The sequence below is a fragment of the Pipistrellus hanaki genome (assembly GCF_964339955.1).
Source record: "Pipistrellus hanaki genome assembly, chromosome: 14".
Classification (NCBI taxonomy): domain Eukaryota; kingdom Metazoa; phylum Chordata; class Mammalia; order Chiroptera; family Vespertilionidae; genus Pipistrellus; species Pipistrellus hanaki.
The window spans coordinates 53,968,860-53,995,504 of record NC_140516.1 but is presented as its reverse complement, the minus strand read 5'-3'; the positions used below and the strand labels follow the sequence as shown (position 1 = coordinate 53,995,504).

Here is a 26,645-nt window from a genome sequence, read left to right as displayed (position 1 = left end):
CCCAAACGTCCTGGACAAGGTCCCGGGTGCCAGCATCTGCATGGGGCGGGCGCCCCCCCTCCCCCCCTCTCCCCTCCCTTCTCCTCCCCTTTTTCTCCCTCCCTCCTCCCCTCCCCCTCCTCCCTCCCCCTCCTCCCCTTCTCCATACTTCCCTCCCCCTTCCTCCCCCTCTCCCTCCCCCCTGTCCTCCCCCTCCTCCTCCCCCACCCCCGCCCCCAGTGGGCGCCATCAGACCCTCCACCAGTGATCACTCCCAGGGGATGACAGCAGCGGGGCTCCTGTTCTAACTTCTGAAAAACCGGGGTGAATGCTGGGAGCAGCCGGCAGCTGGGGGAGGGGGCCGGGCAGCAGACACAAGCAGGTGAGGTGGCCCCCACAGCTGGGCCGGGGGGCACAGGGCAGGGCCGGGGGCACGAAGGCCCTCCAGCAGCTCAGGTGCCCCCCCCGGGACTCCACACAGCACTGGAGAACGGACCCTCCGTCTGCCACGCTGTGGGGCAGCCAATAGGAAGACTGTCAGTGGCTCTGGCCGACGTGGTTCAGTGGCTACAGCAGCAGCCCTCGTACTGAAGGGTCCCGGGTTCTATTTCGGTCAAGGGCATGTACCTCCGCTGCAGGTTTCCCTGGCCCTGGCCCGAGTGCATGCAGGAGGCAACCAATCCAGGTGTCTCTGCCACATCGGCGTGTCCCTCTCTGCCCCTCTCCCTCCCGCTCTCTAAAAATCAATGGAAAAATAACCTCGGAGGAAGGTTAACAGAACAAAAAAGAAAGGTTGCTCAGTGAGTTTCTCTGGAAGAGAGGACGAGCACAGCTCGCTCACCTCTCCTCCCTCCACGGGAGGCACCGGGCGAGGCGAGGCCCTGCCCGTGGTCCGACTCTCCGGCATTCGGGGGAAACGGGTCCTGCTTCGGGGCGGGGCGTGAGCGTGTGTGGCAGGCAGGTGAGCCGACCAGCCCCTCACCTGCGTCTCTGCGGTGGCTGTTACACAGGAAGAGGCTGGGCTCTGCGGTTCGGGGCCAGGGCCCGTGGGGGATGGGAGCAGAGGCCCCGAGGCCCCGTGTGAATTCCAGATGGAGGCGGAGGGAAGGCAGCCGGAGGGCGCGGCCGCCGCCATGGGACAGTTGGCTGCACGGCTGGAATGAGGTTCCACCAACTACACGCAGAGTAAACAGGCTGCAGGCTGGGAGACGGCTCTCGCACCTCCCCGCGCCCCCCGCCCCCGCGGCCCCCTCCCCTCACGTCCCTCTCCCCCTGGCGCCGCGCCCCCCCCCCCCCCCCGCACCTCCCTCTCCCCACACCCTCAGCCCCTCGTCAAGGGCTCCAGTGAAGCCTTTTCTAAAGCAGGAGGCCGAGCGGCCAGGAGTCTAAACATCGAGACTGATTCACTCTCAAGTCCTGCAGAGAGAGAGGCCTGAGTGGCAGGGAATGGATCCTGGCTAACTGGCCACCAGAACCCTATAGATCTGATCTTTGGCTCAGACGCGGCCGAGGCCATAAGAGCCGCCCCGAGCAGAGAGCCTCGTGTGGCCGGCCGGGAGGCCACGGGGAGAGCCAGGCTCTGAGTGACCCTGTGACTTCAGGCCCCGGGCGGCTGGTTCCCTCGGCATCGGTCTCTAACGCCTTCTCCCCGACACCCACGGCCGCGCAGCACCGTCTCCCGGACAGGAGCCCCCGGGACCCCGCCCGAGCGCCCCTCGTGGGTCCGCACCAGCCCGCCTCCGCTCTCGGGCCCCGTTCACCTACGGAGGCGGCGCAGCCCGCCAGCCTGTCCGCACACCACCGTCCGCTTCACCCGTCCTCTAGCCCAGCCGCTCAGCAACTCCGCTGAGGAGGCGGCGCTGGGCGGCCGGAGGACGAGGGAGGACCCCAACTCACCGCCCAGCCCGGCCTGTCCTCTCCCCCGACCTAGCAGGCGGCGGGGGCCCTTGTCAGGCACACGCAAGACACACGCAGCCTGGCTCAGAAGGAACAGGGCCCCGTCCCACGTTAGGAGGCCGTCCCGGTGCCCGCGTGAGCCCGGAGAGCGCGGACGGCGGCCCTCCGTCCCAGTGCCAGCACGGGCCAGGAGAGCGCGGACAGCGTGAGCCCGGAGAGCGCGGAGCCCGGAGAGCGCGGACGGTGGCCTCTGTCCCGGTGCCGGGAAGCGAGGACAGCGGCCCTCAGGGGGAGGAGGGAGACTCACCCACGACATCCAGGTGGTAGGTGTGGTTGATGGAGCCGCACTCGTTCTCCACCACGCAGGTGTAGTTGCCCTTGTCGGACGGCACCACACTCTCCATGATCAGGCTCCAGTGCTGGTTGCGGACCTGCGAGGCGGGAGCAGAGGCGGTCAGTCCGCGGCCCCCGCTCGGGCCCGGGCTGCTGTCTGGGGTTAAACAGTCGGGGGCGATGAGGAAGGTCGGGGTCTCCTGAAGCTGCCCGGCCGGCGTGGCTCAGGGGTTGAGTGTCGGCCTAGGAGCCAGGAGATCAGGGTTCGGTTCCCGGTCAGGGCACAGGCCCGGGTTGTGGGCTCCCTCCCCAGTGGAGGGTGAACAGGAGGCAGCCGGTCCGTGATTCTCTCTCATCACTGATGTTTCTCCCCCTCTCCCTTCCTCTCTGAAATCAGTAAAATCATATTTCAAAAAAGAAACAGCATTCTGAGGAAACTCCATGCTGTCTTCCGGAGCGGCTGACCCGACTGCATTCCCACCAGCAGCGCCCGAGGCTGGGCTCTTCTCAACCAAACAGCCAGCGATGCACACAGACCGGGTCCGAGCAGCCGGTCACAGACCCCAGCCCCTGCCTGGCCGAGGATGCTGCCGGTCACGGGGCTGATGGCGGACAGCAGGCTCACCCGCAGGCGAAATGAAACAGATCCCGAGGCCTCGGACGGACAGCCGAGCGGGTCTGTGCTCCGGGCTCGTGGAGACCTCTCTCAGTCCCGGCTGGGCCACAGCCTGGCAGCCGAACCACGAGAGGTGAGGTCCCCTCACAGGCAGTCGGGCATCTTCTGCAGAAAACTCAGGGGCTGTTCTGAAGGAGAGGGGCGGGCGCTGGCTTTCCCAGGGCGACTAAAATTCCACCCAGCCCGGCCGGTGGGACTCAGCTGCTGAGCATCAGCCTAGGAACCAGGAGGTCAGGGCACAGGCCTGGGCGGCAGGCTCGATCCCCAGTGGGGGCATGAAGGAGGCAGGCAGTCCACAATTCTCTATCATCATTGATGATTTTCCCCCTGTTCCTCTCTCCCACTCTCTGAAATCAATGAAAATGTGTGTGTGTGTGTGTGTGTGTGTGTGTGTGTGTTTTAATAAGTAAATAAAGCTCAGCCCACATTCCAGCCCTGGCCGCTGACCTGGAGCCGCCAGCCTGGAGCATGAAGCAGCGGTAAGCTCCCCGGCTCAGCTCTGGCGAATGGGCCTCGACAAGACCCCCTCACCCCCCACAAGCGCTCAGGGTGCCAGGGAGGGGACGCCCCGTCTCTGAGCAGCCAGACCTGGGGCGGGCGACGTGGGGTGAAGCCACAGGCCCGGCCTCCCCGAGCCCGTAATCCCGCCCGCAGCCCGCGGTAAATACCGGCCTCTGAGCCGCTGCTCAGATGTCACGCCGGGAGCCCATAATCGTGGCCACGGCCGAGCCTGGACCCCGTCCAGCCCACCGCGTCTTCCCAGAGCCGGGACCCAGACTTGGCACAGGGCATGTTCCAAATGGAGCCGAACCCCCACGGGCAGGGGCACGGCCTGCCTCTGCCCAGGACGGGAGCCACGGAACCCCGGACCGGCCCAGCCCGTCTCCCCCGGGGCCTGGCGATCCCTGCCCCCGCCTGGACGCGGACGTCCGGGGGGCGCCCACGATGTTGTAAAAGTGTACGTTCACATGGACCCGTGGTCGGCAAACTGAGGCTCTCAGGCCACATGTGGCTCTTTGGCCCCTTGAATGTGGCTCTTCCACAAAACACCACAGCCCGGGCAAGTCTATTTTGAAGAAGTGGCGATCGAAGAAGTTTAAGTCTAAAAAATGTGGCTCTCCAAAGAAATGCCAATTGTCGTCCTGTTGATATTTGGCTCTGTGGACGAATGAGTTTGCCAGCCACGGGCTTAGAGCATGCTTTCAGGACAAGCACACGGACCCCGGGCTCTGCCTCACAGACATGCTGCCCCAAGGATGGTGTCTGTCCTCCCGCAGCGGCTCCCGCCTCGCGTCACACACGCCAACCAGATCTACGCGCGTGGCGCTCCCCACGTGGGGGCCCTGGAAGCCACCAACGGGGGGGGGGGGGGGGGGGCTGTGTGGTCGTGCGTGCTGGATGGGCCCCCAACAGTCGTGGCTTCATGGGAAGCTACGAGCAGTAACTCCCTGAAGGTGGGGAGCGGAGGCACAGGACGTGGGGAGTGTTTTGGGGGGCTTGTTTATTGTTGTGAATCTCACTCAAGGATCTTTTTCACCGCTCTTTAGAGAAAGCCCACGGAGACGAGACAGAAACATCGACGTGAGAGACCCACGGGTTGGCTGCCTCCTGCACGCACCCAGACCCAGGCCAGGGACGGAGCCTCACCCAACGTACTTGCCCTTGCCCGGAATCCAACCCGGGACCCTTCCGTCTGCAGGCCGACACTCTATCCACTGGGCCACACCGGCCAGGGTGGTGCTGTTTTTTAACATTCTGTTTCCACACCACAGTTCCGTGCGAGCCACCATTCCCACAAAAGGGTACGCTCCTCACCACGTGTCTGTCTGAATCCCCCGCTCTCTGGCTTCCCTGCCGTCGGCACAAAGGCAGGCACACTGGCCCGGAGCAGGGAGGAGGGGATGCAGACCGAGGAGCTGAGCTCATTAACACGCGGGACATGCAAATGAGAGCAACAACGAGGCTGTTTTTCACCGCTGACGAGCCAGGATTAGACAGATCAGCGCACGAAGCAATCATGGAGAGAAAGAGCCGCAAACAAGAATGGAGACGAGCTGCAGAGCCTGGCCAGTCCCAGGCTTTCCCCGACCAACACTTCGAGGCCGAACACCGCGGACAGGAGCGCGTGGCCCGAACCCTCGCCCTGTGGGACAAGAGCCTGGTTCTGCCCGCACCCCACACCCGTCACCACGGAGACAAAAGGCGGCTCAGACAGGTTTCCCCGGGTGCTTGTCACCTGGATCCCCCGGGGTGCCCGTCACCCCCTCCCCAGCTACCTCCAGGGGACAGCTGGGAATGTGGGCTTAGCTAAGGAGGAAGACTCCAAAACACAAAGGCGAAAGGTCAGAGTGTGGCTTCCCCGTGGCAAAGCGGCCCAGACGTTTCCAAACAGCCAGGTGTGCGATAAGCAGCAGTAAACACGCAGGAGCCGGGAGGCACGCGGGCTCCGTGCCCAGCCGCTGTGCCAGCAACACGCCTGCCTTCCTCCCATCGGCGAGGCGCGGGGGACAGCCCCCAGCCTCACCATCACAGGCGCCCCACACACTGAACTCAACACAGACCAAGTGTGGTCAGGGCGCACGACCCCTCACGGCCGGAGCCACGCCCGGGCCCAGGCCCCCTCCCGGACGTGCGTGCGTGAGCGGGTGACACGTGTCATGGGCGGGGCGCTTGGGGCTGCAGATGGGAGCCAACGCCTGTTTGACCGTGATCACCAAGGCGTTTGCTTTGCGGGAGGTGCCCCCGGAGCAGGGCTGGGCGAGTCCGGCCCCCAGACGCGGGAGCTCCCCGCCTCCCCGCGCCGCCCTGCTCTCAGGGCCTGGGCGTGGGCGCGAAGGCCGTGCCCTGCAGGCGCTCAGAGAGGAGCCTGGGCAGAGAGCCAGCAGGGCGCCCGCTGCCTTTTGAATTTAACTTTGAAAATCCCCACGCCTGCCCAGTGGGTGTGGCTCTGTGGCCGAGGCCTAGTGAGGGCTCAGGCCCAGGCGCGGGCGCGGGCCCTGCTGGAGAGTGTGTGGGAGCGGCCGATGGGTGTTTCTCTCTGTCCCTCTGCCTTCCTCTCGCTCTGAAAAGCCGTGAAAAACTCTTAAGAAGAAGAAGATGGTGTTTACATGGCTTTTTCCCCGGAGGCGCGCCCGTGGCCTCTCCGCTCCCCGCGGCGAGTGCGTGGCCTGAGCCACGGCTTCTGAGGGCCCGGGAGGGAGCTGGGGCGGAGGCAGCCTGTTGGTCACCTCGGCGCCCGCCGGCCCTCCTGCGCGAAAGTGCAGTAACTGCTCGGGGTCCATGAAACGTCCGCCTGTGGAGGGAGGCGGTCCCGGTGAAAATGGCCGCTGCGGCTTCGAGACTGCACTCAGGTCGGGGGCCAGGCGGGCGGGGCCCGTGTTCGTGACGACCCCCGGGCCTCCTGGTTTTGGAGAAGCAGACGTTTGTGTGACCTCGGGAGGTCCCGGCTCGCCGCCCGGGGGGGAGGGGGGGGGGCCTGACAGTGCAGGGCTCACACCCTCGGGGACCACGTGGCCCCGGAGATGGACGGTCTCTGTCTTCCCCCTGCAAGTCCCAGCAGCCTCGGGGGCTCCGGGAGGTCTGCCTCCCGCTCCCCACGCTGAACGTCCCCCTCCACTGCGGCCACGCCCTCACGGGACCCAGGCCTGTGCCTCCGACAGGGTGACCCCAGGCCGCTCACACCGCGGCCACAGCCTCCGCCCCCCGAGAAGGCCCAGCCGGGCAAGAAACCCCCCCCAGCCCTGGTGCCCTGACGGGAATCGAACTCTCACCTCCTGGTTCCTAGGCTGATGCTCAGCCCCTGAGCCATACATTTTAAAGTCCTCCTTCTCCATACGGAATAACGTGGAGAGCCTACATCGCTCACTCTGAGGTACCCTCCCCCAAACTCAGCCCGGAAACCTCCCGTCTCCCCACCCCAAGTCTCCCCAAGACTGACCGACATCGGCTTCCCTGCAGGGCCACGCACACCTCTGACCAGGGGACCCCGTGAGCGGACGGAGGGACCGAGGCCTGGCGGGCTCCACGGGCACCTCCAGGGATGGCTGTCCACCGGGGAGCGAGGGGCAGGACTCGGGGCACAGGCGGGGGCGCGGCTCAGAGCCCTCGCGGATGGAGGACGGAGGGCGGGCAGACTCCTCTCCCGAGGGACAGTCCGCCGGGCCCCGACCAGGCTCACACTGCCCTGCTCAGCCCGGCAGCTGCCCTCAGGCGCTGAGGTGGGTGCCGTCTCCGTTTATAGACCATAAAGCGCATAGAGAACAGACTCCACTTCCAGCCCGTCTGCTCTTAAACCGCGTCCCGTGCAGCACCGGGCCAGGGGGCTGTGCTTCAACATGCACGCGTGGCCAGGCTCACCCACGTGTGCTTCCGCAGCAGACACGGAAACCACCGATGACGATCACGGCCAGGCCGGTCCCGGGAGCTCCCGGCGCCTCAGAAATTAACGAACAGACCACACGCGGCCGGCGTACCTTATAGCCCCGATGAGGGCAGACCCGGCCGGCGTACCTTATAGCCCCGATGAGGGACACGGCCAGGCCTGTCCCGGGAGCTCCCGGCGCCTCGGAAATGAACGGCGTACCTTGTAGCCCCCGATGCGGTGCTCCTGGCGGAACTCCTTCCCGTTCTTCAGCCAGCGCATCGTGGGCGTGGGGTTCCCGCCGGCCGGGCAGCGGAACTTGACCGTGTTGGCGGCGGGCACCGCGTGCAGCCGCTTCTCCATCTTCTCGGTGCTGGTCCAGTAGGGCGCTCCTGTGCGGGACAACGGACAGCGTGGGCGGGCGCACGGCCAAGGCCAGCAGAGCCGGGGTGAGGCCGGCCTTAGCCTGGCCCCTGACCCGGCTGAGTCCCGGGGATGGCCTGCTGAGTGTTTGTCTTTTACCGCTTTGGTTAGCCCTCCCCCGGGATGCTTTCCCATGGATGTTAGAGAGAGCGGAGGGAGAGGGAGACAGAGAGAAACATCGATGAGAGAGACAGTTCTACCTGCACGTTGAGCAGGTAGCTCAACCGGAGGCGACGGAGCCAATGTCCTGGGAAGCTGCCCCTCCGAGTCCCTCCAGCTCGACCCTTCCTTCCTGGGACCTCCCTCGCAGCAGACACTGACTCCGTCCACAAGCGGGAGGATCAGAGGACTGACTCTGACCCTGAGGTTTAAACGTAACGAGAAGACGGGGGCTGCTGCGCCTGCCTACGAGCCGCACGAGTCCCAAGGCCGACGTCCACGGTTTACGGTCTCCTCCCGAGACCAGAGAGAGGCTCAGCCGAGCTCGCGGGAGCCTGGCATGGTGTTACCAGCGGCCCAGCGCCGGCCTCGGGGCCCTCGGGCCCAGCGGCGGCCGGGACCACGTCACCCGGCAGCTAAGTGATTTGATCAAGGTCACCGGGCGCGAGGCCGGCGGGGCTGCCCGAGGCCCCAGCTCCCCCAGCAGCGCCCTCTCCTCCCCAGCTGCCCTCTGACCTCTGCCATGGTAACTAAGTCAGAAGTTCACCGTTTACGTGAGCTGTGGACACTGAGGGCTGCCAACTGTGTGTTTATTGATGCAAAACTAAAAAAGAAAAAAACACAGCCTGTTTCAGCTCCTAGATTAAGTCTCCCAGCTCCCTAAAGCTCCACTAAGGCCCGTGCCTAAGTCTGTAATCAGGCCTTTAAAATACCACTCATCGGGGCATCTGAACGCCCTGGGCCCAGGGGGAGGCCTGCCCGGAGGCCCTGCCCCTCCATCTCTGTTCTCCGTCTTTCAGGAACTAAGAGAAATAATCTACAAAACGCGGAGATGGGAGTGAGGGTGTGTGTACGGGGGAGGGGGGCTTCAGCCGAGAAATCTCATTAAAACAATGAACTTGCTGACCAGTGAGACCGTCAATAAGAAAAACATTAGGCAAGTTACCCACATGTGAACGCCGGAGTCCCCGGGGAGGTCGACCAGCTGCCCCGTGGGAGCTCCCAGGATCTGCCTTCAGAAGAACCCCGGTGCCCACTGAGCATTAACCCATGAACCAGGAGGCCAGGGTTCGACCCCCGGTCAGGGCACAGGCCCGGTCAGGGCACAGGCCCGGGTTGAGGGCTCCATCCCCAGTGCGGGGCGTGCAGGAGGCAGCTGATCTGTGATTCTCTCTCACCATTGATGTTTCTATGTCTCTCTCCTTCCCCCTTCCTCTCTGACGTCAGTAAAAATATATTTTTAAAAAAAGAAGAAGAAAACCCTGCAGTTGCTGGCGAGGCCGTGTGCCCAGAGGGGCCTGAGGAGGCAGCAGGACTGGTCGTGGGAGAACGGGGGAGCGTTCATTCCACAGGAGAATTCCGAGGCGATCAGGGCGCCTGTGGAATGCAGTTTTGTTTTGTTGTTTTGTTGTTTCAATTCTTAGAAACGCACACAGAAGGAAGAAGCCAGCATTTGCCGAGAAATGACCTCGACCAGGCGGCAGGCCGACTGGAGCGACGGGGCTGCACGCCGCATCAGCATTCTCATCACCGGAGGATCGCGATCTCGGCCAAGCCCCTCCCGACAGCGCGGCCTCGCTCCCGCCATGGGCTCGGCGTCGGCCACGGTCCCGCAGGCACAGAACCAGACAGAACCACCCGGTCTCTCTCCGCGCGACGGAGGAGCCGCTGCGGGCAGGGATCTGAGTGCAGCTGCCTCGCTCCACGCTGGCCTGCGTCCTCGCGACCGCCCCGAGGACAGAGCCTCCAGCTCTTCAGAAACCACTGCGTACACACACGGAGGCGATGAAACTCCCCCCGAACACGCACATACGTGTCTCCTTACTCAGCCCAGAACAGGACCCAGTCATGCCTTCCCGCGCTAACGTGCACGGGAACCTAAGCCCTCCGCCTGGACGCCCTTTGAAAACCAGCATCCGAAACGGCCTTTCCGTCCCGAAGGTCGGCCTGGCGGCGGGCGGTGAAGGTCACGGGCGGCTCTGCGCGCGGAGCGCCCAGCGCGGGGGAGACCTGAGTCACCAGCGAGTCTGTGGGGGGGACCTGGCCCAGAGGGCGGGGAAGTCAGACCAGCCCATCAGCCCCCAGGGCTCTGCAGCCTGGGGTTTCCACGGCGACAGAGGCTGGTGTGAACGCGGGCGGGTGGTCAAAGCCTTGGGACCCCTGAGGAAGGACGTGGGGCTCTGCCGGTCTCCGGGGAAGGTCCCGCCCAGCGCCCACATGTGGCGGGAAGGCCCGTGGACCTGCCTCTCCCCGATGGGACGTCTGTGTCGAGTGAGATCCCTGAGAGACGTGGGCGAAGCCTGGGCCCCACAACGCACTCACTCCGTGCCCAGGCGGCTGCGGGGACAGGCAGGCCCGAGACACGCGATAGCACGCGTGAAGTAAGAACGGAGCCCGATCCGGAAAACCTGGCGGCTTGGGGGAAACCAGGAGACCGGCCTGGCTCCGGCGGATGAGGGAGAAGGGAAGACGGACGGGAATATTGGCATCACGCCTACGGAGGTCCATCGGCTGGACCGACACCCCTCGGGCCAGGGCCCACGTTCGACCTTCCTCCCTTCGTTTCTGACGGTTCGTTTTGCCACTGTACCACGCTTTCCAGATCTAAGAAGAACTACCACGCAGATAAGCCTGCCTTTTTTATAGTTAACCTTCAAAGTCAGTTAGACAGCCTTCGCGCAAACTGGCGGAGGGAAATCGATAGGCTGCCCCCCCGCAAACATGCAGACATGTACATTGTAATAGCTCAACTGGCATTTCTTCCTCTTCAGACTTAACCCCCCGGAGCTGACAATTACTCAGGCTGTGTCCACATTCTGGGGGGACACCCTGCATTTTAGGCCACAAGACACAGACCTGACACCCACCTGCCAGGAAAGAGAAGACTCTTCAGGAAGCTGGGCCCGTCCCCCTCAGCACGGGGTCAGGGGGCACCGTTCTCAAACTTCCCGGGAGAGGAACCCTCAGACACGCGCGCGCGCGCGCGCACACACACACACACGCGCGCATACACACGCACACACACGCACACACACATACACGCGCGCGCACGCACACGCACACATACACACACACACCCACACGCACGCACACACGCATACACACACACACACACACACACACACACACATGCGCACGCACACCCCGGCATTTCCCGACGACCAGGAGCTGCTCGGAGGATCGCACTGGACACTCGGGGTTCCCGGGCTGAAAAGGGGAGACCTCGGTGCTTCTACCGTCCTCCTGTCGCCGGCAGGTTTGGCACCGGAGGGGGCAGAGGCGTTCTAGCGGCGGCAGCCCCGTCCCCGCCTCGCCCACGGCCCGGCCCCGGCCCCGGCCCCGGCCCTGCTGGTCCCCAGGCCACAGCTGGGCCCTCCCACCGCCCTCCGCACCTGGAATCAGAGCGGCCTAATCACACCAACAGATGGCGGGCCGGGCCGCCGGGAGCCCTATCGCGTTCAATCGCCTCTCACGTTTCATAGCGTCTCTCCCGGGACAGCTGACACCGCCCTAATCGCCAGGCCCCGCGTCGGGGCAGGCTGGTGTCATCCGAGAGCTAATTACACAGAGCCGTGGCCGGGCCGAGGCGCGGCGGCTCCTTCAGCGCCCTGGCGTTCTCGCGAGGGGGCCGCACTCCGGCCGCCACTCCGGCCCGTCCATGCTAACGGCGCTGGGCACTGGGCACTGGGCACTGAACGCTGGGTACTGAGCGCTGGGCACTGGGCACTGAGCACTGGATACTGAGCGCTGGGCGCTGGGCACTGAGCACTGGATACTGAGCGCTGGGCACTGGGCACTGGGCGCTGGGTACTGAGCGCTGGGCACTGGGCACTGGGCGCTGAACGCTGGGTACTGAGAGCTGAGCACTGGGCACTGGATACTGAGCGCTGGGCACTGAGCACTGGGCACTGGGCACTGAGCACTGGGTACTGGGCACTGGGCACTGAGCACTGGGTACTGAGCACTGAGCACTGGGCGCTGGGCACTGAGCGCTGGGTACTGGGCACTAAGCACTGAGCGCTGAGTACTGAGCACTGGGAATTAAGCACTGAACACTGGGCACTGGACACTGAGCACTGGGTACTGAGCGCTGGGCACTGGGCGCTGGGCACTGAGCACTGGGTGCTAAGCACTGAGCACTGGGTACTGGGCAATGGGCACTGAGCGCTGGGTACTGAGCACTGGGCACTGGGCGCTGGGCACTGAGCGCTGGGTACTAGGCACTGGGCACTGAGCACTGAATGCTGGGCACTGGGTACTGGCTACTGGGTACTGAGCCATGGGCACTGGGCACTGAATGCTGGGCGCTGGGCACTGGGCACTGAGCACTGGGCGCTGGGCACTGGGCGGGCATTGAGCAGCGGGGCTGGCTCAGGATCAAAACCTGGAAGTCTGCCCTGACAGGTGTGGCTCAGTGGATAGAGCGTTGGCCCGCAGACCAAAAGGTCCCGGTTTGATTCCGGTCAAGGGCATGCACCTCAGTTGCAGGCTCCTCCCCAGCCCAGACCCTGGTCGGGGTATAGGTGGGAGACAACCATTGATGTGCTTCTCACACATCGATGTTTCTCTCTGTTTCCCTCTCCCTTCCACTCTCTCTAAAAATCAACGGGAAAATATCCTCAGGTGAGGATTTTCTTTAAAAAAGAGGAAAACCCAGAGGTCTGTGGCCGGCAGTCCTTCTGAATCAGAGACAGGGATTCCGTCTGCCCGGCCCACTTGTTACGTAACCTCCACCTCGCTGTTACACAGTGTTATTTCCCCAGGCTGGGATCAGCACACCGATCTAAGAGCAGGCCCGGTGCTGATCGCCAGGGCAACGCCACCACAGCCGAGCTGGTGCAGCCAGATGCCCCCCAACCAGTGGCCATGACACCCCATGCGGGCACTGCCTCGGAGCCGGGAACAGCGGGGCCACCCGGGCGCGGGCTACGGAGCTGGGACCGGACAGGCCGCAGGCCCACAGCGGAATCCCAGCTTCCTGATCGGAGCTTTTCTGTTCAGTGAAACGGGACAAGCTCTCCTGTCCGCCCCATCAGGTCGTGGGGGGCCCCGACGGAGCGGCCAGCAGGCACAGAGCCCGCCCGGACAGACCTCACCGAGGCCGCAGCGTCTCTCGCGGTCTCCCCTGTGGAGCCAGAGCGCCGACGGGAGCAAGCGATGTCCTCCGAGGTGCAGGCTTTACTGTGACCACAACAGCCTGGTCAGCAGCGGCTGCGGACCGCCCCTGCCGATCGCCAGGGACCCGCTCACGCACCCGCCACCCGCGCAGGAGCAGCTCCCGAGCTCGGGCGCCACTGCCTTCAGCAGAACGGCGCTCACAGCCTTTCCCTCCGCAGCGCGAGGCTCACCTTCTGCGGCTGCAGAGCACCTGGCGGGCTGAAACGCCGGTAAGATGCCTCAGCGCCGCCCAGGCCCGTGGTGGGCAAACTGCGGCTCTCGAGTCACGCTTTCCCGCTCTGTGGAAGAATGAGTTTGGCGGCCACTGACCTAGACTCTCGACTCCAATCATCACAGGCTGCTGTTGTTCCTTGTGATGAAGCCCCTATCCCACGGTGGGCAAACTCATTCGTCCACAGAGCGGCAAGCCACGGCTCCCGAGTTGCCTGTGGCTCCAGAGCCGCAGTTTGCCGACCACTGGCCCAGATCACCCCTTTTCTTTTCTTTTATTGACTTGAGAGAGGAAGGGAAAGGGAGGGAGAAACACCCTGCAGGCTCCCTCCTGGGGATGAGCCTGCCACCCGGGCGTGCCCCGACCGGGGATGGAACTGAGACCTCCCGGTTCATGGCCTGATGCTCAACCCCTGAGCCACCCTGGCCAGGCCCAGACCACCCTCCTCCTCGCAGGGTGTTTTCACAGCGCCCGTGGCCTCTACCCACAAGATGCCACGGCCCCTCCCTCCCCTGTGCGACCACCCAGCGTGGCCGCGTGGCCCCGGGGAGGCACAAACCCGCAGGGGAGGGACAGACCCGCGGGGCCCGCCACGCGCCCCCACCGTGACAGAGAGCCGGGCTGCGGCGCCGAGCGGCTCGGCTCCGGAGTGAGACGCCCCAGGACAGAGGAGGCGGGGAGAGAGGCTCAGGCGGAAAGAAGAGGCGGACAGTGAGAGGTGCAGACTCAGGTTTATTCTCAGCCGGAAGCGGGAGAGCGGGCACAGCGAGAGGGCGGGGGCGTCGCGGAGCGGCGGTGGAGGCGGTGGGAGCGGCGGCTCCGGGCGGCGTTACTTACGCTTGTGGCTGTTCTCACTGACAAAGTCCTCGGAGCCGTCCCCATCGTCCTCGTCGTCCCCGGAGGAGATGGCGTCTGCGAGAGAACACACTCGTGTCTGTGCGAGCCTGGGGCGCCGCCCGACGGGTCCCCGGGGCCGGGACGCTGACCGCCCGGGGCCGGCCGGGCCCTCCGAGGCCCGGCTCTCCTCGCCCGCGGACTCGGTCTGGCTCACGATCCTGTGTTTCCTGCACCGGTTGCCCACGGGACAGGACCGGGCCCGGAACACCGGAGTCTGAGCCTCTGACAGTGCCCCAATTCTCCGATTCACTCAACCCCAGCTGCCTCCGGCCAGACCCTGGGTGCTCAGGGCCCCTCTGGGAAGGCATTGGGCCCTTAAGCTCGCAGCCTCCCTGAGGCTCTGCCCACTCCCCAATGTTCTGAACACAAAGCTCTGAGCGCGGCCACTGAGCCAGAGGCCAGGCAGCCCCCTGGCTGCGGGTAAACACCCGGGAGAGACGCTCCATGTCCGACCAAATGAATCCGAGAACACCAGCATCCAGATCTCAATTCCGTTCAAAGTGCCAAGCACACAAGATGGGGTGGGGGAGGGAGGGGGGAGGGGGAGGGGAAGGGGAAGGAGGCTTCGTCTCACAAGACAAGCACGTGTGCCTGTGAGAGCCAGTCATTTTGTTGTTAATCCTCCCCCGAGGGGATTTCCCTTGTTTTTTTGTGTTTTTTTGTTTGTTTTTTAATATATTTTATTGAGTTTTTACAAAGAGGAAAAGAGAGGGATAGAGAGCTAGAAACATCGATGAGAGAGAAACATCCATCAGCTGCCTCCTGCACACCCCCTACTGGGGATGTGCCCGCAACCAAGGTATTGTACATGCCCTCGACCGGAATCGAACCTGGGACCTTTCAGTCCGCAGGCCGACGCTCTATCCGCTGAGCCAAACTGGTTTCGGCTGAACATTGGTTTCTAGAGATGAGAAGGAGGGGGAGAGACAGAGAGAGAGAAACATCGACGGGAGAGAGACACATCGAAGGGTCGCCTCCCGCACACGCCCAGACCAAGGCACAGGATCAAGCCCAGGACCCTTCAGTCCACAGGCCCACACTCTAACCACACGCCGGACAGGGTGAGAATCCCGTCATTTCTAATGGCCAGCCTCCCTGGTCCCCAAAAAGAATTTCAAAAGCGGGCCAATGGCCCACGGAAGCTCTGTGCCCGGATCCCCAGCAGGTCCCGCCTCCGAGCCTCGGGCCCAATAAAACACTCCCCAGAGCCCTGGCCGCCTGGCCCCGCGGAGAGCGGCGACCTATGAACCAGGAGGTCAGGGTTCAATTCCCGGTCAGGGCACAGGCCCGGGCTGCGGCTCCATCCCCAGAGTGGGCCACGCAGGAGGCGGCCGATCCGTGGCTCTCTCATCGTGGATGTCCCTCTCTCCCTCTCCCTTCCTCTCTGACATCGACAGAAATGTACAAACTTTTAAATGTCACCCAGAAAGCGCCTCGCAGCGGGGTTTTCACCCAGAAAGCGCCTCGAAGCAGAGACGGCGGGGCCGAGGCCACTCACCTGTGACATTGACCATGAAGTAGGCGGTCTCGCTGTCCTGCGTCCTGGCCCCCGTGCAGGCGTAGAGGCCAGAGTCCCGGGGCGTGGCGCCCCGTATCTGCAGGTACTCCCCAATGAGCACCGTCCTATTGCTGGGCCCCACGTGCACCCCGTCCTTCGTCCAGCTGATGCGGGCGGCGCCGCCCAGCCGGCAGCGCAGCTCCAGCGCCTCCCCGGGCGCGGCCACGTACACGTCGGGCTGGGAGATGTGGTATTTGGTGGGCGGCTCTGCAGGGGGGAGAGGAGCAGAGAGCAGCGGAGAGGAGGCGGAGAGGAGGTGAGAGCAGGTGAGAGCAGCGGAGAGGAAGAGGAGAGAACGTCCGACAAGGTCAGTGGAGGCCCCGTGTCCCAGGAGAGCAGGTCTCGTTGGCAAAGGGCCCCGGCGGGCTGGCCTCTCCAGCCATCCCAGGAGCCAGCACCCCCAGGAGCCAGCCCCCCAGAGAGCCAGCCCCCCAGAGAGCCAGCACCCCCAGGAGCCAGCCCCCCAGAGAGCCAGGACCCCCCAGGAGCCAGCACCCCAGAGAGCCAGGACTCCCCAGAGAGCCAGCACCCCCAAAGAGCCAGTACCCCTCAGAGAGCCAGCACCCCCAGAGAGCCAGGACCCCCCAGGAGCCAGCACCCCAGAGAGCCAGGACTCCCCAGAGAGCCAGCACCCCCAGAGAGCCAGGACCCCCCAGGAGCCAGCACCCCAGGAGCCAGCCCCCCACAGATCCAGCATCCCCAGAAGCCAGCATCCCAGGAGCCAGCACCCCCAGGAGCCAGCACCCCAGGAGCCAGCACCCCAAGGAGCCAGCACCCCAGGAGCCAGCACAAGCCTCGGGCAGGGACCCAAAGGAGCACCTGCAGAAGCTGCCCCCACAGTGACCACACGCAGGCTCGCCCCGAACCCGAGGCCCAGACGGACGGACCCTGGACAAGGACACGGACAAGGACCTGCCGCCTAGCTGCCTGCAGTGCCGCCTGGAGACTCCACTCCGGTGGCACTTCTCACGTGAGAACGTGCTTAACCAACATTTCACTCAACGTGACTGCACGGCTGTGTCCACGCGCGCACACACGCATCCACACACACTCACACAGCACACACACACATTCTCACACACACGCATTCTCACACAAACACACATTCTCACACACACACGCATCCACACACACACGCATTCTCACACACACACATGCATCCTCACACAACGCACACACACACACACACACATTCTCTCTCACACAGCGCGCACACACACACACACACACATCCACACACACGCATTCTCACACACACACATCCACACACACACACACACGCATTCTCACACACACACATCCACACACACACACACACGCATTCTCACACACACACATGCATCCTCACACAACGCACACACACACACACACATTCTCTCTCACACAGCGCGCACACACACACACACACACACATCCACACACACACATTCTCACACACACGCATCCACACACACACACACGCATTCTCACACACACACACATTCTCTCTCTCTCACACACAAACACACATCCACACACACTCACACAGCACACACACACGTATTCTCACACACACACACACATGCATCCTCACACAACGCACACACACACACACACACATTCTCTCTCACACAGCACACACACACACACACACACGCATTCTCACACACACACACATTCTCTCTCTCTCACACACAAACACACATCCACACACAGGCACACAGCACACACATACGTATTCTCACACACACACACACACACACACACGCACCCTCACACAGCACACACACACACACACACACTCGCTGGGCCGGACTTCCTCGTTGCCGTGGAGCCCAGCTTCCTCACACTCAGACCCGGACACTAACGGTCCGTCCGTGAGGCCGCGCCGGCGTCCCGAGCTCCTGGCTCCTGGGGACAGGCTTACGGGGACGGAGTCTGTGCTCGGAGCGGCCGGGTGTCTCTACGCGTAAAAGCCTGGAGCCCGAAGGCCAGACCTCACAGCAAAGGCCCGGACAGCGAGGCCTCTCCTGGTCTTCGCCGGACCCTGCCCCGAAGCCGGACCCCGCCCCGGAGCTGGACCCCGACCCCAGCTGCTGACACGCCACGCTGGAAGCTGTCCCTCCCGCCACCTCCCTCCGCACAGGCCGGGCCAGCTCCTGGGCCTGTTCCCCTCCCGCTATCCCCCGCCCCACGAGGCTGGCCCCAACAGGAAGTGAAGGGGATGCGGCCCTCCTCGTCTCTCCTCAGGGATGTTTCCATCTCTCCTTCCCTCCCCCACCCTCTCCATAAATATATAGAGAAATCAATAAAAGTATATTAAAAAGTAAATAAGATAAAACAGCAGGAGAGGCGCCCTGACAGCCGGTCAGAAAATGAGCAGGGCGTCCCCAGCGTGGACCGTGATGCCCGCCCTGAGCGGGGGCCGCCCCCCAAACCCTCCTCAGGCCGCCCCCCCGGAGGCCGACGGGGGAGGAGCCTGAGGCAGAGCAGGTGGAGAGGTCATGACCTCAGCCTGGGGTGACATCACGCTGATGTCACCAGCCATGAGCTGGATGCGGCCACCTCTCAGGAAACAGATTCCCGCTGTGGGAGGGACTCTCCTGAGGTCCAGAGGATCTGTGGCTCAGGGGCTCCGTCACACGTTCCCTCCAGCACCCCGTCACCCCCGTCACTTCCAGCACTCCCTGTCACCCCCTGTCACCCTAATGTCACCCCCAGGTCACCTCCTGTCACCCCAATGTCACTCCCTGTCACCCCCTGTCACCCCGTCACCCCCTGTCACTCCCTGTCATCCCCCTGTCACTCCTGTCACCCCGCTCACCCCCATGTCACTCCCTGTCACCCCCGTCACTCCCTGTCACCCCCATGTCACTCCCTGTCACCCCCTCACCCCCTGTCATCCCCCTGTCACTCCTGTCACCCCGCTCACCCCCATGTCACTCCCTGTCACCCCCGTCACTCCCTGTCACCCCCTCTCACCCCCTGTCACCCCCGTCACCCCGGACGAGGGCTGAGAGGGAGCTGCCCGGTGGCCCAGCCTGCAGCGCCGCCCCCTTTACGATGTTTGCCGCAGCGTCTGCCGGTGGCATGTGCACGGCGCCTGAAGGCAAACAGAGAGCAGATGGGGAGCCCTGACCCGCTGGCGGGTGCTCCTGGGGCGCGGACCACAGGTTTGAGCCGTGAGGGAGGAGGAGGCGGCTGGGCCAGGGGGCTACCTCACCGGGCCGACTCCATAAACGGAGCCGTTCTGTTCAATGTCAAGATCCCTCGCAGCCGAAACCGGAGTGGCTCAGTGGACAGAGCGTCGGCCTGTGGACTGAGAGGTCCCGGGTTCAATTCCGGCCAAGGGCATGTGCCTCGGTTGCAGGCACATCCCCAGTGGGGGGTGTGCAGGAGGCAGCTGGTCGATGTTTCTGTCTTATCGATGTTTCTAACTCTCTGTCCCTCTCTCTATCTCTCTGTAAAAAAATCAATAAAATGTATTTAAAAAAAAAAAAAAGATCCATCGTAGCTGAGAAACGGGAACTCTGGCTTCAATGATGAAGTGGGGCCCTGGCTGGTCTGGCTCAGTGGACAGAGTGTCGGCCTGCAGACCGAAGGGTCCCAGGTTCGATCGATGCCAGTCAAGGGCACATATCTTGGTTGCAGGCTCCTCCCCAGCCCAGGCCCTGGTCAGGGTGCATGCAGGAGGCAACCCATCGATATGTCTCTCACATCGGTATTTCCCTCTCTCTTCCAGTCCCTCTAAAAAAACGTTTATTTATTTATTTATTTATTTATTTTTAAATGTGAACTGTAGTTTATTTTTATTTTATTTCATTTTTTTATATTTTATTGATTTTTACAGAGAGGAAGAGAGAGGGATAGAGAGTTAGAAACATCCATGAGAGAGAAACATCGATCAGCTGCCTCCACCGGGGATGTGACTGCAACCAAGGTACACGCCCTTGACCGGAATCGTACCTGGGACCCTTTAGTCCGCAGGCCAGCGCTCTACCCACTGAGCCAAACCGGTTTCGGCTAAAAAAACAACAAAAAACTTTTTTTAAAAAGGAGATACAGCCCAGACGTCCCGCCATCCTGCCGGGAGTGCCTGCCGGGCGTGCCGGCTCCGCGGAGGCACGGAGGAGCCTGTGTTCCCGCTCAGACACCCAGCCTCGCTGGGACAAGAACAGACACGCAGGAGAACCAACCCCAGCCCACGGCTTCGGCGGAGAGCACGCCTGTTCTCGTGTGGGAGGGAGACACATAAAACATGAAAGCCCACCACGAAGCTGGCGGCAGGAGCGGACAGACGGGCGTCCGGCACCCCCGGGGGCCGGGGGCTGGAGCGCGGCCCCACCTGCGGCTGCGGGTTCGAGCCGGGTCAGGGCGGCCTGGGTCAGTGGGCACCCCACGGGGATCGCACTGGCCCAGGGGTCCTCGGCCCCCGGGGCCCCCTCACCGGGCCCAGGCAGCACCCTGTGAGGCTCAGACTCCTCCGGGACATTCCAACCCCCCCTGCAGCTCCTCTCCTCCCCCAGCGCCACTCAAGTCCCAGCTTGCAGGCTCCATCGCTGCTGCCCGCGGGGACGCGTCCCTGGATGTTGGCGAGCCTCCCCCTCCCCGCCCCCTCCGCTGGCGTCAGCTTGGAATCCACAGGCTCCGTCCCCCCGAGACACCCCGCCTCACACCCCACCGGCCCCACGGCCCCACCCCACAGATCCCGCCTCTGAGCCACCTCAAGACAGCGGGCAAGGCCCACCACTCTGCAAATGGCCTCTGCTCCCCCATCATCCACGGCCCCCTGCCCCCCCCATCATCCACGGCCCCCTGCCCGCCCTCACCACCCACGGCCCTCTGCCCCCCCCATCATCCACGGCCCCCTGCCCCCACCCCTCCACCATCATCCACCGCCTCCTGCCCACCCTCACCACCCACAGCCCCCTGTCCCCCCCATCATCCACAGCCCCCTGCCCCCACCCCTCCACAGCCTCTGCCCGCCCTCACCATCACCCACAGTGCACCATGGGCCACCCAAGTGATCTTCTGAAAAGCAAATCTAACCTCCGCTTTAGAAAGAGGAGGAGGAGAAGGAGGAGGAGGAGGAGGAGGAGAAGGAGGAGGAGGAGGAGGAGGAGGAGGAGGAGGAGGAGGAGGAGGAGAGGAGGAGGAGGAGGAGGAGGAGGAGGAGGAGGAGGAGGAGAAGGAGGAGGAGGAGGAGGAGGAGGAGGAGGAGGAGGAGAAAAGGAGAAAGGGAGAAGGAGAAGCCAGCCCGGCCGTGTGGCTCAGTGGTTGAGTGTTGACCTAGGAACCAGGAGGTCACAGGTTCGATTCCCAGTCTGGGCACAGGCCTGGGTTGCGCGCTTGATTCCCAGTGTGGGGCGCACAGGAGGTCAAAATCCTCTCTCCTCATTGATGTTTCTCCCTCTCTCCCTTCCTCTCTGACATCAATAAAGGTATTAAAGAAGAAGAGAGAAAAGGGGACAGGCCCGCCATGCCCTGATAGGGCAGAGCCAGGAGCTTACCCCGAGCCAGGCCCCAACCCCGCCCGCCCTCCGGCTCACGCACGGGCTTCCTGTGCTTACAGCCCCGAGCCCCTCTATGCCCGTGCTCGGCCTGGGGGCTCCCCTCACACCACCCCTCACACCACTGGCTTCGGGGAGAGCTGAGGGGCCAGGGCAGCGCTGGGCCATGGGCAGTCAGGGACACACAGCTCGCACAGTCTCTGCGTCCGGCCGGGTGGGTGCCCGGGTGGGTGGGAGAGGTGGGAGGGCCGGGTGGGTGCCTGGTGGGTGCCCGGGTGGGTGAGAGAGGTGGGAGGGCCAGGTGGGTGCCTGGTGGGTGCCCGGGTGGGTGGGAGAGGGCGGGGGGGGGGCTCTGGAAACCCTCCGGCGGGGGCACCCTGAGAGAAAGCCCCCTCGCTCAGCGGGGTCCCTGCCTCCTGGGTCCTAGACCGATGCCCGATCAGCCGGCTGTTTTTCCCGAACCTCCGTCTGCGTTCCCAACCGAAGAACGGGGTTTTCTCTCCAACGGACAGACCCGTCCTGTCGATAGGTCAGCTGCCGAAGGGGGGCTTCTGGGATGTCCCCCCGAGAACCCATGAGAACCCGTGAGCATCGTCTCTGTCCACGCTCACACACCTCGCACTCCTGCTCCATCGCTGCAGCCGCCAAGGCCCATTCACCCACCAGCAAAGGGGGCACCAGGCCCCACAGGGTGCCCTGGACAACAGGACCCCGGCGGCACGGGGTGACTGCCCCACGGCATGCTGGGATAACCCTGAGCCCCGAACCCCAAAGGGGAGGGGCCTCACCCGGCTCAGGTGCTCCGGGCCTGGGTCGCAGCCTGCACCCCTCCTGGAGGCACCCCCTCCCGGAGACCCGTCTCAGGGTCACTCGCTCCCCACACCCCGTCACCTGCGTCACCTGCGGGTCCCGGAGCCGGCTGCCTGGCCCTGCCCCCTTGACGCTCGCCCTGTGGGTACATCTGCCCCGTGAACCCTTTCGTGGTCCGATCCATCCCCAATCCCATCGGACCTTCCCCAGCCCCCGGGGCAGGCCCTGGCTCCTCAGTCAGGGCTTCCAGAACAAACGAGGCTTTTAAAGTCGCTCAGGGATACAGCAAAGGGAAAGTCAGGGGGCGGGGCCGGGTCAGGGGGGAGGGCCAGGCCACTGAGGCTCCAGAGCTGGGACTCGGGGCGCATTGTTCACAAGTTTACTTAGAGGGCTCGGCCTCCCGCTCCCAGCAGGACCCTGTCCCAGCTCTGCTCCTGCTCATCCCAGCCTGCCCCAGCCCGCCCCCACCCACAGAGATGCCCCCTGCCCCCTCCCCGCCCGCCCGCAGCGCCCCAGCCCTGCTCATCCCAGCGGGCCCCAGCCCAGAGGTGCCCCCACCCCTGCCCCGTCCCAGCCCTGCTCATCCCAGCCCGCCCCAGCTCACAGAGGTGCCCCCACCCCCGCCCCGTCCCAGCCCTGCTCATCCCAGCCTGCCCCCGCCCAGAGGTGCCCCCAGCCCTGCTCATCCCAGCCTGCCCCCGCCCACAGAGGTGCCCCCTGCCCCCTGCCCCCTGCCTCCGCCCCGCCCGCCCGCAGCGCCCAGCTCTGCACACGCAGGGACAGCAGCTGGGGCTGAGCAGCAGATGGTGCCGCTCATGTGAATGGGGTTTGGCCAGGCTGGGCCCCCGCGCTCGGCCGGGGGAGCTGCAGCCGCGGCCGGAGGGGCCTCTCGGGGAGGCGTCCCTTTCGGGCGGGCGGAGGGGAGGGCCGGCCCGGGCGGGAGGCCACGGGGACCGCTCCTCCCCTCTCCTCCCGGCGACTCGCAGAGAAAAGAGAAATGGCCCCCAGGGGAATCCTGCCAGGACTGAAACCGCATTAATTCAGGAAATTCCAAATTAAGATAGGCGCCACCCGGTTAACCTTTCTCCCTCGGATTTGCATAGAGGTAAACGCTTCACACACTCACTTCCGAGCTTCCAGCTCCCGGCGAGCCCCTGCCCACCCGCCGGGGACCGAGGGTCCAGGCCAGCAGGGCTGTGCAGGCTCCCGGCGGCTCCCGGCGGCTCCCGGCGGCTCCCGGGGCCAGCCCTTCCGACACCAAGACTGCACCCCTCTCCCTGAGAGACCTCCCTCCGAGACGAGAGCTAAGTCACCCCAGGCCCCGGCTCCCGGCCGCCTCCTGCCTCCTTCCCGGCCTGGCCAGAAACGGCAGCCAGGGTGGCTCAGAGGTGTGGCTCCGTGTCTGAGCATCGGCCTAGGAACCAGGAGGTCAGGGTTCATTTCCTGGCCAGGGCACGGGCCCAGGTTTAGGGCTCCATCCCATGGGGGCATGCGGGAGGCAGCCGATGCCGAGGGGAAGGAGTCCACGGGGGAGAGGCCGATGCCGGAGGGGAGCCGGCGGACACGCGGGGAGAGGGCGATGCCGGAGGGGAGCGGGCGGACACGCGGGGAGAGGGCGATGCCGGAGGGGAGCGGGCGGACACGCGGGGAGAGGGCGATGCCGGAGGGGAGCGGGCGGACACGCGGGGAGAGGGCGATGCCGGAGGGGAGCGGGCGGACACGCGGGGAGAGGGCCGATGCTGGAGGGGAGTGGGCGGACACTCGGGGAGGGCCGATGCTGGAGGGGAGCGGGCGGACACGCGGGGAGAGGGCCGATGCTGGAGGGGAGCGGGCGGACACGCGGGGAGAGGGCCGATGCCGGAGGGGAGTGGGCGGACACGCGGGGAGCGGGTGGACACGCGGGGATGGGGCGGATGCCGAGGGGAAGGAGTCCACGGGGGAGAGGGCGATGCCGGAGGGGAGCGGGCGGACACGCGGGGAGCGGGCGGACACGCGGGGAGCGGGCGGACACGCGGGGATGGGGCGGATGCCGAGGGGAAGGAGTCCACGGGGGAGAGGGCCGATGCTGGAGGGGAGCGGGCGGACACGCGGGGAGAGGCCGATGCCGGAGGGGAGCGGGAGGACACGCGGGGAGAGGGCAATGCCGGAGGGGAGCGGGCGGACACGCGGGGAGAGGGCGATGCCGGAGGGGAGCGGGCGGACACGCGGGGAGAGGCCGATGCCGGAGGGGAGCGGGCGGACACGCGGGGAGAGGGCCGATGCCGGAGGGGAGCGGGCGGACACGCGGGGAGGGCCGATGCTGGAGGACGTCCACAGGGGGCGTCTGTCTCACCAGCACGTTCAGCCCAAGGCCGGGCCCACGCAGGTTCGGGTTAACCCGTGGGCACGGCAGGTAAACCCCGAAAGGCTGGCTTTCAATCAGGCATCCGTGCTCTGTCCCGGGAAGTGCGTGGGGCAAACCGGAATTACAATTTAAGCGGAATTACCACTTACGCAGAATTATGGTTTGCCGAGCCCTCCCTCAGGCGGGGCTCCCTTTTGCATTTAATCTCCATGTTTCCCCGGAGGGAGAGAGAGCATCCGCCCTGCTACGGATAAAGAGAGGGAGGCGGAGAGGGTCTCTAACTCGCCCGAGGTCAGGCTGCCAGTAGGCGGCCCAGACTCCAGCCCCATCTGCCAGCTCAAAGGGCAAGCTCCTTCCTGAGTTCATGTTCCAGAATCACACCGCACGCCGGCCATTCAGAGTGACTGCACCCATTTTTGTGGGGTTTTTAAATGTCAGATACAGCCCGAACCAGTGTGGCTCAGTGGATAGAGCGTCGGCCTGCGGACTGAAGGGTCCCAGGTTCGATTCCTGTCAAGGGCATGTACCTTGGTTGCGGGCACATCCCCAGTAGGAGGTGTGCAGGAGGCAGCTGATGGATGTTTCTCTCTCATCGATGTTTCTAACTCTCTATCCCTCTCCCTCTCTGTAAAAAAAAAATCAGTAAAATAATTTTATTTTAAAAAATAAATAAATAAAGTGAGGTGCGGGGTTTAATTGTAGAGGGACTCCGGTCTTTGAAGAGCTGGGTAAGTTTAAGTCTGCAGTATGTGTACGCTTAGGGTACACAGGCGTCCCCCCAGAAACGAATGCGCAGTTCAGCAGCCGGCAGCTCGATGCTGAAAACAAACGTGTTTCCATGAGCTCCGCCTTTGTGATCATCCCGTGCGGGTGTGCATTGGTGGGGGGGGCCACCCCGCATGTCCCGTCCCTCCTCCAGGCGACGCTCCATCCGCCTCACCAGCAGGAACACCGCCGCCCTGCCTCCCGGGCCCCGGGGGCTTTCCCGGGACGCTGTCTTCTGACCCCGAAACCCCGCTCCCCGAGACCCGACACCCCAGACGGACCGGGACCGAGCGCCGCCAGCGGAGGAGGGTGATGGAGCGTGGGCCCAGCGTGGCCTGGACTGGAGAGGAGCCCGAGCGCGGAACGGGCGTGGTCACCGCGGGATGGGCGTGGTCACGGTGTTGGATGGGCGTGGTCGTTATTGAATGAACATGGTCACGTGCTGAACGGACGTGGTCACAGTGCGGGATGGGCGTGGTCAGCGTGGAATGGGGCGTGGTCATGGCGTGGAGTGGGCGTGGTCACAGTGGCCTCCAGGTGGACAGGGTGAGCGGCCGGCACGTGTGAAGCCCATCGTGGTGCGCGCTCCCCGGACCCCAGTGGCTGAGACCACCGGCTCCCGACTGGCCCGGAGGCGGGTCCGCCCGGAGGATGGCTCCTTCCGGGACCTGCGGAGGGTGAACTCGGACGTCACATCCCCGGAGGCCCGTGGAACCGCCCACTGAGCGGCTGAGACTCGGGTTCTCTATGGCGCCGAGAAGGGGTGGCCATGGGTCAGAGTGGAGAATGGGGGCTAAGACGTCCGCCCGGGAGAGGGGCCTGTGGCTCAGGAGGAGGCGGCCACGGCGTGCTGGGCTCTGAGAAGCGCCAGCAGCTCGCCAGCTCCGCCTGGGCTGCCCTCCCGCCTCCTCCCAGACCCCAGCCCAGCGAGGCCAGGGCTCCCCTCCCACCTCCTCCGAGGCCCCCAGCCCAGCGAGGCCAGGCTGCCCCTGCCGGCCCCCCGGCTTCCGCAGGAGGAATGGCCACTTGGGGAGACCCCACAGCAGCCAGAAGTCACGTCTCCCCGACATGGACAGGAGGCGTGCACAGCTGTAACGTCGGCCAAGGGCTGTCCGGGTCCGAGCGGAGTCCTGAGGGCCCGTCCTTCTTGGATGGAAGGATCAGAGACCCCGTCTCGGCGAAGGCCAGCCCTTAGTAGCGGACGGGGTGTCCGGTCCCGACGGGTAAAAGGACAGGAAGGCGCAAGCACAGGGGAAGGGGGTGGGCCGGTGCGGCCTGGAGAGCGTGGAGCTGCTCGGCATCGGCACATCCCACTGGCATACGGCAGAAGGATTGTTAAAATGCTAACGCTGAGGCGAAAGCCATCCCTGCAGAGGACATGGTCACAGCACAGACCACGGACTCGTGTGCACAGCCACAAACACACACCGGCTCCGAGGCCTCCAAAACACAACGTCTGGCCCGGCCGGGTGGCTCAGTGGTCGAGCGGCGAACTAGGAGCCAGGAGGTGAAGGCTCGATTCCCGGTCAGGGCACAGGCCCGGGCTGCGGGCTAGATCCCCAGGAGG

General features: G+C 64.6%; 1 protein-coding gene across 1 annotated transcript in view; it reads right to left on the bottom strand.

Moving 5' to 3' along the window:
• The window catches only part of FGFR2 (fibroblast growth factor receptor 2), a gene marked incomplete at its 3' end in the record, with an annotated part of 55,326 nt that overhangs the window by 17,963 nt on the left and 10,718 nt on the right, over window positions 1-26,645 (bottom strand). Inside the window, exons 3-6 of the mRNA XM_084904404.1 lie at window positions 15,611-15,877; window positions 14,053-14,127; window positions 7,467-7,636; window positions 2,183-2,306 (exon numbers count right to left, since the gene is read on the bottom strand). Of these exons, the coding sequence (XP_084760530.1) occupies window positions 2,183-2,306; window positions 7,467-7,636; window positions 14,053-14,127; window positions 15,611-15,877 (636 nt within the window). The remainder of the gene's footprint in view (window positions 1-2,182; window positions 2,307-7,466; window positions 7,637-14,052; window positions 14,128-15,610; window positions 15,878-26,645) is intronic.